Source organism: Lichenostomus cassidix, chromosome 3, assembly GCF_008360975.1.
Source record: "Lichenostomus cassidix isolate B80296 chromosome 3, HeHo_3.0, whole genome shotgun sequence".
Classification (NCBI taxonomy): Eukaryota; Metazoa; Chordata; class Aves; order Passeriformes; family Meliphagidae; genus Lichenostomus; species Lichenostomus cassidix.
The window spans coordinates 23,186,400-23,199,288 of record NC_139483.1 but is presented as its reverse complement, the minus strand read 5'-3'; the positions used below and the strand labels follow the sequence as shown (position 1 = coordinate 23,199,288).

The 12,889-nt window shown below is 36.1% G+C and overlaps 1 protein-coding gene across 6 annotated transcripts in view; it reads right to left on the bottom strand.

The window, feature by feature from the left end:
• Positions 1 to 12,889, bottom strand: part of EML4 (EMAP like 4) — a 151,711-nt gene that overhangs the window by 58,413 nt on the left and 80,409 nt on the right. For all 6 annotated transcript variants that reach the window (XM_085054949.1, XM_085054950.1, XM_085054946.1 and 3 more), the window contains exons 2-3: positions 10,995 to 11,177; positions 255 to 384 (exon numbers count right to left, since the gene is read on the bottom strand). In XM_085054949.1, coding sequence (XP_084911075.1) covers positions 255 to 384; positions 10,995 to 11,177 — 313 coding nt within the window. The remainder of the gene's footprint in view (positions 1 to 254; positions 385 to 10,994; positions 11,178 to 12,889) is intronic.

Here is a 12,889-nt window from a genome sequence, read left to right as displayed (position 1 = left end):
TCCTATTCCCTTAGTGAGAATTAATTTTGGACATTGCACACTGCAGAAATACTCTCACTTTTTTAACTATTTTAAGAACTTTTCTGTACACAACCCAACAATGTGGTAAATCTCAAAAGCTTTTCTACGCCTTGCTAAACTTCAGGAAGCTCTGCTGAGTGTTGTGCAGAGACAAAAGCCAAACTCTTTTGTCTCTGTTTGGTTTTGGGGTTCTTTAATACATAAAAATTTGAATTTTAGTAACAATTTGGTACCTTTTTGCAGCAGACGAAAGAGTTTCTTTTCTGGCAACAGAAACAGATGAACTGTGGCTTGTTTTCCTGCTTCCTGTACTCCCGTTAGTTATACATGACATCGAGATAGCTTCTCGGAGGCTTGGCTGACCTAGAAAAGAGCAATATTGAAGAACATAAGGTTTTACAGCTGTATCCAGAGGTCCACATGAACAACTAAAAGCTCTCAGTTTTGGACCTGGTATCACACAGCAGCAGCCTGAGAATTCAGGACAAATGTGCATTAACATATATTCATGAAACCTTAACCTAGGCAGCTAGATCAGAGAGAACCTGGGACACTAAGGCAGACAAGAGTATGCTCTGATAGAGGTCAGTTTCTCTACTGCCATGATGTCATGAAAGAATTATTAAGTTACTTAAGGGTTGTGATTCTAAGGATTAAAAAAAACCCAAATGATTTTCAGTCTCATTTCAGCTGCCCCTTCCATCTTAAAACACATTTCAGTATATGCTCTATGGTATAGCTATTAAGTTTCTGATACTGCTCACTCTGCAGAACATCTGCCACATCCAGGGAACATTACAGGCTCTCTCCAGGGACAAATCAAGAGTGTATATGTGAAGAAGGCTGTTGTCTGTCAGATGCCCACTTCACTCATTGCAGAAGTTAAAAACTATGCAGTGAATGTGGGAGGGGATTGCAAGAAAGACAAGGGGGAGCAAAGACTCTTCTATTTTCAGAGCTGAACAGTAGCCTGGCAATTAGCTCCCAGACCTGCCTCGTCCACAGAATGCCAGTGAAATACAAGGCATTTTACTCTAACCCAACATTTCGTCCTTTCCCACTAACTGTCTCTCTTTCTGTGTGCCTGTTTTATTTCCAAGGTCTGATTCAGAGAAGAGTTTTGCCCCTTCCTCCTTCCAAGTGCTAGACTTGTACTTTTCTCCTCTGAAGCAAGACATGCCTTGAAAAAGATCCCTGGGCTTTTTATAATGATGACATTAAGCATCCAACAATTAGTGGTCACTTTTGAGCTCCTCTGCGTCACATCCTCTTTCACAGACAGCAAATTGCTATTGCATCTCGTAGGGTTGTGACGGCCAGTCACTCTGACTTCAGCAACAAACACGGAGGACATGACCGACAGAAAAATAACAGGTCTGTGCTCATGGCAGGCTTTGAATAGTGTGAGACAGATAAGGCATGAGGCCACCCATCGAAGATAAAAGTGAGGAGTAAAACAGCAGCTGGGAAGAATCAACAGCTCTGCGAATAGAGGACAAACTTACACAGGTTCCTCATTTTAACAATACCAGCCATGTGGCACAGCACAGCTCTTTCAAGCAGGTTGAGAGGTACATTAGCTCTGATTTTCAAGTAGCACTTTATATACAAGAGATACCCAAGAATATTAGATTTCAGAACTATTTGGATGAAGGCAGAAATGGGCTGACCGACACAAACCAAATACTGCTTCAAATGCACCAAGCAGCATGTGATCACATCTGAAATTCAGATCAGGAAAGCCAAAAGGAGCATGCGGAATATCCCAGGTAGAAATGAGAATGAAGGAAACCTGAAGAAAGTAAGGACACACTTACAATCCAGAAACACTTCAAAGATAATTGCTCTTCCTAAATTCTGTATAAATCAATTTGGTGTGATTCATTTCAACTGGTACTTTTTAGAGACTGTTTTATTTGCAACACAAACATTTGGAATACAGAATTTATTTAGAAGTGAATATACTGTATAAAACCTCTAAAGCTTAAGAGTTTTTTTTAACCCGTGTAACTCAGATGCAACAACAAAAGCACATGAGCTTAGAAAGCTCATTTACTACAGAAGCCTATAAATTAGATTCTTTTAGTTTCAGTGACAAAGTAAATCACCATCTTTGCAGAGATATATAATATCAAGGCCTATGATTCACTCTTGAACTGTATATGACCTTAACATCTCTGTCTGCTCATTGTAATAGATAAATTCCTCTCCAACCAGCTCTAGCAGGGCTTTCCAGAAATGTGAATCAGAAGAAATAACAGCAGTTATTCCCAGCATGGTGGGTAAAGAATTCATGTGTAAAGAGCAACAGTGCTACAGAGAGCCCAGGAGCATAATCAGATGGGGAACACACTGTCAGAGTGCAAGGAGCACACTGCTATTTTGTTTACTGACGACATCTAGAATAATTCCCCCTACTAGATATGGAAAGTATTAGTTCCTGCTTATGTCCAGGGAGAAAACTGATTACAAATAAAACTCTACATCAGTGTATACTCATGACAGGAATAAGCACTGCTCCATGCAATGATGAATATGATAAAAGAAAGGGATCCAGACAGCAGCTTTGGGATTGTTTTCCAGTAAAGTGGATATTGATGGTAGATGAGCAAAGTACTTCCTAATGTCAACAAGTGGCATAGAAAATTACATTTGAGATTAAGATTTTTGAGTTGAAGTAAAAACTATTTTTGCAAAATGACTAACAATTAAACATAGCCCAGATTAAAAACTGCAGTGACAACTTTTTTTCAAGTGTCAAAGACATATCAGGCTTTCTTACACTCCAGAAAAAAATCTCAGTCCGTCACTGTTGAGTGTGCCACACTCAATGTGCAATAAAATGTAAAAAAGCAATAAAAGCAACAAAAAAATCCCCAACAAACAAAAATCCCCAAACTCCACCCCCCTAGGAAACATCCCTAAGAAACAAGACCCCTTCCAAATTTTCCATATATTGCATGATAACTAGATATTCAAAAGTGACTTTTAGAATACCTACTTTAAAATGGAAGAAAAAAATTCAATCAGTCATGTGCAATTATATGTAAAGAAAATGCATTTGTATTTCAAACCATGAAATGGAAAAGCAAGTTTAAGTCCTGTGCACATCCCAGGCAGTGAAGCCTGGCTACCGACAGAGATGTACAAGGGGGATCTTCCCACCTGGGTCAGAACTCAAGAAAGCTGACCCACCAGTCCAAACCACACATCTCTCTTAATAACTTTTAAGCAGGCCATCCCTGCAGTCAAAAGATGCCAAAATTTAGCACCACTGAAAACTTCTTCACTGCAGAGATAGTCCCTCATGGTAGTCAACTGACTTTGCTTCAGAGACCTGGAAAGAATGAAGCAGCATAGGAGAACAAATTCCAGATCAATACACTAAAACAATTGAGTTCTCCCAGCACTGGGCTGCACATCTCTGCCAATATCATGTCATATGTCACCTGCTAGCATAAACAGTCTGAATTTTTTCAGACTGAATAGCACTTAGCTTTATCTCCTAGTTTGGAACAAAAGCCAGACATAAACTGAATGTAGAATGAAAGCCAACGTATGGTGACCAGGATTAAAGCCAAATTGTCAGAGATCACAGTGGTAAAAATGTCTTTTGTGGATAATTTTGTGTTCTGATAATTTTCATAGAATAGTATCTGTTTAGTTCAAAAGAAACATTTTGTTAACATCTGTAAAGTACACAAATGTGTGAATGAAAGATAAGTAGGATTAGAAAAAACAGACCACAGTAAACCAAAAAATCTATTTCCAATTCTTTATCAGTCTTGATTAGCTAACTGGGGAAAAAATGAAGCCAAGCTGTTAAGACAGAGAGTGGTAAGTTTTTAAAAATGTGTGTCCTGTGATAACATGATAGCTTTTCGCTCCGAACATACTTACAAGATGGTAGAGCAGAGAATCAACTAGTAATTCAATTTTTTTCCCAAACCCAAAACTTGGAATATTTTATGTTAAAATGCAGTTTATTGTGTTTAATGAAAATATGTTTAATGAAACAATTTCCCCGATATCTTTACATTTGCTAATATTCTGACAGGTAAACTCCCTTTTTTACAAAGAAAAACCAAACCCTTGTTTCTCTTTTTCAGGTAATTTCAATTTAAGGTAAGTAGCTGCAGCTACATTAAAATTACTTCTCTGGACACTTAATTTAAGTGGATTTAAAAGAAAAAGCTCAAAAAAATACGTATTACAAAAACAGAAAAGTTGTTCTTTTTAAAGGTAGATTTTTTCTTTTTTTTCCCATTAGGGCTTACAATATCCAAATCCTTCAACAAGCTTAAAATACTTCACTTTCAGAAAAATGTGACAAAGACTTCTATATTTCAAATATACTACATGCCCTGGGTTGTTCTGCAAATAATTTATGCCTGGAAGGACAGAAAACCAATTTAGCAGTCTTACTAAACAAGTATACATAGAGAGCCCACAGAGTGAGCTGTGGAAAAACAAACAGAAATAGTTCTAAGTGTAGCAGAACATAAGATTTTATCTGCACTTCCTTCCTAATATAACAACATCAAAACCAATAGAAATTATGAGAAATCCTAAACTTGTTTCAAGGTGTTACAATGAACTGTATAAAAGCAGCTAACTCTAGTTATGGCTCTGCTTCTAAACTTTCAAAGGACGTCAAGTCCCTCAGCCCATGGAAGATGCTGGCAAAGAAATAGCCTGGGAGCACCGAAACTCTTTTCAAAGGGTGTACAATACATTACTGTACTCTGAAGGGTAGGGAAATATTTTCTTCAGCATTTTGCTTTATTCAGCTACTTCACTTATATACAAAAAGTCAAATTTTGATTGCAACTTCTTGAGTAGAAAAAGTGTTTTCTTCTATCACATGAAAAGGCAGGTCAGAGTGAGACCCTAGGTCTCAAATAATGAACAAAACAAATCAGGATAAGTAGTTCAGTTCACTGCTGATGGGTTATGCTGCTTCTTCTTTAACAATCAAATTTTAAGACAGAACTAAGTTTCAACATACTTTATTATTCTTACAGTAATTACAACTAGCTGAAAAAATAAACCTTTTTTAAATTTTTTTTTAATGGAAGCCCAATTTAATAAATTTTAACAGACATCTATTAAACATACATTATTTGTCATAGTCAAAGGAAAAGAGCCATCTAAATAGAGGCATGTTAATATGCAACAGTTTGAGAGTGTATAGCTAATGCATAAACAACTGAAGCACCAAGTGAACCTTTCCTAGTAGGTAGATAAACTAACTTAGATGCTAACAGTAATTAAATATTTATTCTGAGATTTCCTGCAAGATTTTTATAAATAGTGACTTAACCTATATATGTCTAACTTTAAATTATCCTCATAGGGATATAAAACTAATTTTTCAGGTGTTAGGGGAGCCATGACTCTGGTCTTTGGGCAGGCATTCTAAAACAAGCTACAGAAAACTGAAGACTTCTTTGGCCAATTGCTTATTCAAACCACACAGCCCTTTTCCTTCTCCCTTCTATCTTATTTTGCCATACTTTCCCAGAGGCATGTGCTCAACCAATTGCCAAATGTACTAATTCCAAGCAGAGGAAATAAAATTTCAACCACGGTAATTTGAAACAATTTGATGTACTTTGGCAAACAAGTGATGAAAAAGCTACTCAAGTGTTATAAACAATAAGGGGGTTTTCTCTGGAAAAGTTACTGGCAATACTGAATTCTTCCAACATTACAATTATTAGTTTGAGAAGCATCATAGAGAACAGCAGAGTACTGCTTGAGAAAATTTGCCCACACTGTTCTAAAAAAAGTACACAGATGCACAAAACATACCCAAAACTGAAAGAAGCATATGGAAAAAGAGTAAGGATACTTATCACCACAACTGAAAAATACTCCTCTACAATGAACAAGATTATTAGGTTACAGAACTTTAAAAAAAAAACCCTATGAACTTTGTTTTTCACTTCTCCTTCCAGAACTTTGTTTAGCTGGTTAGTGACCCTTATTTCATTAATGCCCTATAGATCCAAATTCTTTGAAAATGAAAATATATGAAGAACAGCAAGAATAGTAAGCATAACAGCAGAAAAAGAAAAAAATCTGTAAGTCAGAGCAGAAGATAGGAAAAAATGGGAAGAAATGCAGAAAGAACAGATGGCACTAAAACCAATACCTGGGAAATGCATTAAGACCTCAAGAGTATCATTATTTGTTATGTGAGCATGCAGCCTGCAAACTTCAATAGGACTTTTCCCATGAGTAAAATGACCCACATACAGGCTTGCCAGGTTATTTTTAATACTGTGGATAAGAACCTATATTCTACCACTACCACAGCATTTTCCTATTTACTTTTCTATTTTCTGTTTCTTTAACATTTACTGATTAGACAACATAAACATGTACACAGTTATTAGAACAACTCTGCTTATTGAATAGTGTTACGACTAGAAAAACAAAATGCAAATCTACCTTATGCTTCCATCAGTGAAGCTTCAACACCTGAAGTCAATTTTTGTTCACATAAAACAAAATGACTTAATGTTATTGAAATTAAACCATTGTTGAGATAAGGTAAAAATTACATCTGAAGTACTTTGTTTACATGAGTGCAGTGAGATGGAATTTGATGAGACTATTTCATACAAGAGAAGGGAGCAGGAAAAGGAGGAAAACTCAACAGGCTCGGCTTATAAAAGCCCACTGCACAAAGGAAAGAAAAAAGAAAATAAAAACCCTACCAAGTACATTTCCAGTACATATCTGCTTTTGCAGGTCTCTAAGATCACTGCTTTTAAGTAAAATAAAATGCCTCTCAGTCTGCCACTCTTCACTGTCATGGGCAACCCTCTCTGCAAACTGCCATCCACTATACCAATTTCACTTTGTGAGTTGAATTTGCATATGAGTTATCTGATATAAATTCCTGTCCAAGAAATAGGAAATGTTCCTCCAAAGGTTTAACCTTTGTCAAGCTTCCTCATTATTTCTGAGTCCAGAAAAAGGACATGAACTCTTTGTTTCTCTACAGGCAGACATCAGATATACCTTTTCAGGCACAAGCTCATACTCCAGTGCAATGATTCAAGAGGTATTTTACCGGGGCCATAGTGTGCCACAAACTTGCCTGCACACCCAGAGCCTGAGGGATGAATTCTCCTGTTACACACATTTTGACACCCTGGAAGATTTTAATAGGTTTACCAGGCATCAGCTGTGAGCCAATCTATCTTGCTGGCAGCCACAAGTACCAGACTGCTTCACGCTTTCCTTTTCTTCAGTGTCCAGGTAATCTTTGTTTTTGGAACTTTTTGTGAATGTTAACAGCATCAATCATGCATCAACAGCAGAGGCATGTGGCAACAAGAGTGCAGAGCTGGCAAATGCAAATAATTTCCCACCAAAAAAATTCTTCTTACCAAGCCATCTATTAAAAAAAGGAAAGAAAGAGACAACGAAAGGAAAAAAGCCCATAAAGACACCCCCACACCATGATCCCTACAAGCTCCATAGCTGCTGGGGATCTGATCCCTTACCAAGCCCTTCCATATTTCCAATCCTTAACACTATCTTTGGACCTGGTAATTTCTCTTTGTGTAGTTATTCTCAGCTGTGTGCAGACATGGACTATCACAGTCTTTTTATTTTGAAAGGATTTGCTCTGTTTAGAATAACTTCGCATTGAGAAGTCATATGTGAACGCTCCCAGCCTGCTTTTTTTTCACTGTGAAATACAGACAAGTGTTAATCCTGTTGCAATCCCTACTAGAGTTATTTTCCTTATACAGTATCTCCCCTCCATGCTTTACTAGGAGACACTAAGGTGGCTAAAAAATGTTGACCTTTATCTTATCTTCTACAGTTCACAAATCCCTGTATGAAGTGCCGTTTGCTTCTGAAACAGGGCTTTACACACAAGATCATAAGTAGCAACCTCCTGACTGAAAGGCCATGAGTTAGAAATAAAAATCTACCCATGACTATATGAATTTTTTTGCACTGGAGACTGGACTGAGTTCAAAATAAGCATGCGCCAGAAATGTTGGAAAAAGAAGAAAAACAAGGATTTAAAGGATAATGCAAAAAACTTTATCTTCAGCTACTGTTTCAACCTGTCAATCTAAAATGAAGGAGTAAGAAAATTAAGAACAGAATTAGATCACCAGATGTGCAATGCAGACAAACTAGACAAAGGATGGCGAGACGACTTTTTGCACTAAGTGGAGCCATCAACTTCAGAATAAGAAAAATCAGTGAAAAAGTGATCAGGATGGATTTGTCCCTTTCAGTGTGATTCACAGTCTGCTCACAACACTTATTTTTAGCCTATGAAAAATTTCTCTTCAAAGACACTGATCAGGTGGCAACAAGAAAAAAAATGAAGAGGTTTTAGAAAACTCATTTCAGTAAAATATAGAAAAGCCACCTTCAAATTAGGTTAGTTATTGCCTTGTACTCAGATTAAAACTCCGTTGTTTGATAGAAAGATTCAGGATGGCTTTTTCTGGTACTATTATTCTTGTTAAGTTCAGTTTGTTTTAAAAGTATTTATCTCACTGTGCTGCCAGACTTCAGATTAACACATCTCTCTCCACATATTCAGAAGCATATATACACATATACTCTCTTTACTTGTTATTTCAGTATGTATTTAAGGGCTGCTGCAGAGAAAAATACTTCTCTGATTGAAAGCCTCAGCATTTGTCTTTTAAAGAAAGTTTACCTATAAAATTTTCCATGAAACCACAACTACTGTAATGCAGAAATTCAGATTCTTGACAGGATCGCAAACACCAAAAGGAGCTTTGTAAGACTACAGCTACCTTTGCAGCAATCGTGATTTGACCAGTAAGAGTTTGTTATATACATGCATAATACTTCAAAGAAAACTTAACAATTACTTCTCTGAAGAATTATTTTTGTATGGCAATTCAGATGATCTTCTAGTCCTACTTATCCAAATAAATAATGCATTTACCTCTGTTAAAACATTTCAAGAGATTTTTTGCCATTGAAAAAACTTAAAATACAAAATCAAAAGCAGAACCTAGGGTATTGCAAAAACCAATGTACGAACTTGTTTTAATCCCAAGCTTATCCTTCAAGCCTAAATTTAGACTCATAAAATTCCAGTCTCTGTATGTAAACATTTTTTTCTGTGAATTTCATATACAGCTGATTTCATGATTAACAGTAAAGTTAATGGGTTGTCTGGTGGTATTGGGTATCTGCACACAATGGGAACACATTCACTGCAAATTAAATACAGTGCCAATTAGTCATAATTCATTTAAGTTCAGTGTATTAGATCATACATATACATATCTGTCCCTGTTCCCATCTCTTTCTCCACAGTTCCATGTTGCCATTAATTTGTAGAGAAATAATATGACCAAGCTGAAGATAAGTAGATATTCCACCCTTCCTCTGCTCTGCCTCCTGCAAATAATTCCTTTATTTTTAACTAAACAAATTGACCTAGAGAATTCAGTATGGTCCCAAGACCCCTAGAAAGGAGATAGCCCCAAGGCATTTTGCAGAATACAGTAAATTTGCCCTGCCTGTACACTAAGTCTGTTGGGTGTTAGAGAGCTCCCAGCCAAAGGTTTTTAGCCACGTTTGTGCACATCCCAGCTCATCTGCATTTAAATAGGAAGAATAAGGCACTATGGTGCATATGTTTTGCCCAGTTTTTCACTTGGACATTTTCTTTTTCTCATAATGGACAGCAGAGTGATTTAGTCAAAATAGTTGCTAGAGCTCCATTTACAAAGAGCTTGAAAAGGAAGTTTCAGTCTTGATGAGACCAGACTTGTAAATCAGATAGATAAAAGCTCCATTTATAAGCAGAGATGACAACAGTCTACCATTTAGCAAGCAAAAGAGAATGGCAGGATTCAGAACCTAAGCCAATTACGCATCATGACTTCCTTCCATCTGGCAGAGAGACTGCAAAAACACTTAATTAAGGAATTATATCTCTCTGTCACATCTAAAATAATTCAAACTTTCAGCATTTTCAGCCTGTATAAAGTAGTCATCCAAACATAGGCTATATTGTACCAGTTCGGTATTTTACTGGTGTAATAGATGCACTGCAAGACTGAAACACAGGGATTGATCCCAGAGACCTCTGTGCTGCATGGTTTGATGGGGTTACATGCAATTATGGTGAATTAAAACTGTGAATTACTTGAAATATGACCTAACCTTTTATTTAATCAGAGACCTGATATATGCCAGAAACATACACTGCCATAATTCTCTTCAAACACACAACTTTTAAGTTGGAGTAAGTTCAAAACTCAATTCAAATAATTCTCTAGAACAGAAAATGAAATGTCCACAGGGGATTAAAAAAATAAATAAATAAATAAAAATTAGTGCAAAACCTACATATTTCAATGTTGCAATATAAAAGTTACTAATGACTAACCAAAAGAGATATTGCTGCTACATTGTCATTGCTTATATGAGATTTACTGGTGGTGAGTTATGTCTGTAGTGGAACAAAAATTAACTATATTCAGAAAGCCCTCTTATTTGATGGTACTGTACTTTGTTTTTTGTTTTGGTTATAATTTAGGAGCAAGAGGAAATGTAGCCTCTAATATGCCCTTTCAATCAAGTAATTTCTAAGCAAAGTCAGAGCTGAGACTCAAAACTGTCCATAAGCCCCAGAATCCCCAGTGGCAGATTAACATTCTACCACTGAAATTAAAGCAGGAAGAATAGCAAGAAGCATGGAAAATCTTCTGGGGCGTCAAGAAAATAAAAATGCCAGTAAACAGCAAAATTAAAAAGGATATTTCAGATATCTGTTAGCCATATATATTTAAGCCACTATTAAAAACCTAACCCCTCCAGCTCAAAATAGATCTGCCTTTCTAAATGAGACAGAAAAGGGAAGAAACAAGTGACCAGTGGAGAACATTCTAACATGATAACACAGTCTGACTCTAGAAAGAGTTTACCAAATTTGGGCTTACCTTTACTTGGTGTTGATTTTCTCACAGAAGCTACATGGTCTTCAGAGATAGCAAGACGTCTTAGCACATCAGCCAACGCTGCTTTTAGCACGGTGATTTCATCTTCCTGTTGCTGCACTCTCAGCTCCAGGGCTGAAAGACGGTCCTGGACATCAGAGGTGCTCGCAGCTGAGATGCTGTCATCTGTGCAGAGGCAGAGCAGAGCAGAAAGAGGCATTGAACCACTCTGTTCTGAATTAAAAGCCAGGGAAAGAAGCATGTACAGCACAAATACATCTGCCCCATCATTTTGAAATACTGAAGACATTCTAACAAGCATGTTCAGGCAAAAAAGGAATGGATATTATGGCAAACATCAAATTAATGCTTCAAGACAGATATCATTACTAATCATTAGCTAAGAAGGCTTAAGAAGCATGGCCCTATTAAAATCACAAAAGGCAATGTGCTCTCTGTGAAAAACATGCTTACGACTAGAAGGCAGACTGAAATTAATCTTACTTAAACTCCAATTCAATTAACAAAAAAGGTATAAAACTGTGGTAAAATTACGCAATATATTATTGTGGAACTGTTTAAGAATTTTAACTATGATCCTTAATATTACAGCAAGTTTCAAAGTTTAAAAAAAGTCCACAGTTAAACATACAAGTACTGCTAGCGATGACCTAATTGCATCAAGTGGCAATCTCAGTTTAAATGGTCTAGATCACAGTTCTTAATTTCAATTCCTTCTCTTTAACTTTTTTCACATCACCACCCTCTATGTGCCAAAAAACATACAACCTTATAACATTTGGCCTGAAGCGAAGAGAAAATAAATGCACTACAAAAAGGTTCCAAAAATCTGTTTGGCCACACAGAGATAGATTAGCATTGAAGGCCTGACACAGCCAAATCTATTCTTCAGCAGTAAAAAGGAAATTACAGCTTCTGCTTACTCTTTGCCTTTGACAGTTCTTTGCATTATTTCTGCCAAGCCAAAATAACACGTAACAGATTTTTGTATTTGGTTGTTCTAATAAATCATAGGCCAACCACCTAAAAAAAAAAAAAAATCTGTAAAAGAATATGTTGCTCAATCACAAGGTACTGAATTCCTTATTCATTCTGTTTAAAGCTTCCTAAAAACTGAGTAAGGAATTTCTAATACAGGTTTACAGAAATTTACCTGTATTATACAGTTAGTTTAAGTTCATATTCTATGAAATAAATAAAGCAAATTTAAACAAAAGGGAAAATAGCTGTTATTATTAATGTGATTCTATTCAATCTAAACTTTAGTTCACTAATATTAAGAAGACATGTCAAGGAGACAAAAGTTAACATAAGCCACAGTCCCAAAACTCTGATTTTCCTTAAAAAGAGGCTTTAATCTTTGAAGTACTTGCATAAAGGCATTTCAAATTACATATAAACAAAAGAAACACTGAGCCAAATTCCTCCAATGAACTAAATATGAAAGAGATTAAGGAGTTTCATGCCAACTTCCAGGCAGTTAAAACATGATACTCACTACTGAAGGACCAAGAATTAAACTAAGCAAAATAAAGCATCACATTTAATACTTTTACAATACAAACAAAATTCCTACAATGATTTAGTAAAAAAACCCCTAAAAACCTTTTAGCAATTAAATGTATCCAAAATTATTATTGAACTGAAAGGAACAGTTAAGGTTACAATAATAAAACAGCCCCCAGATAACAGTTTTACATATTGTTTGAATTCACTATTTGATTAAAGCAAAAGCAGAAGTGTACATTTCATGGTTAGTACTATATTCATTCAGGCTGATATAAAGAACTGCAGAGGAATCAGTTAATAAGGCACACAATCAAATCAAGATCCAGAGACAACAGATTAGAACTCAACAAAAATGCCTTTAATACCAC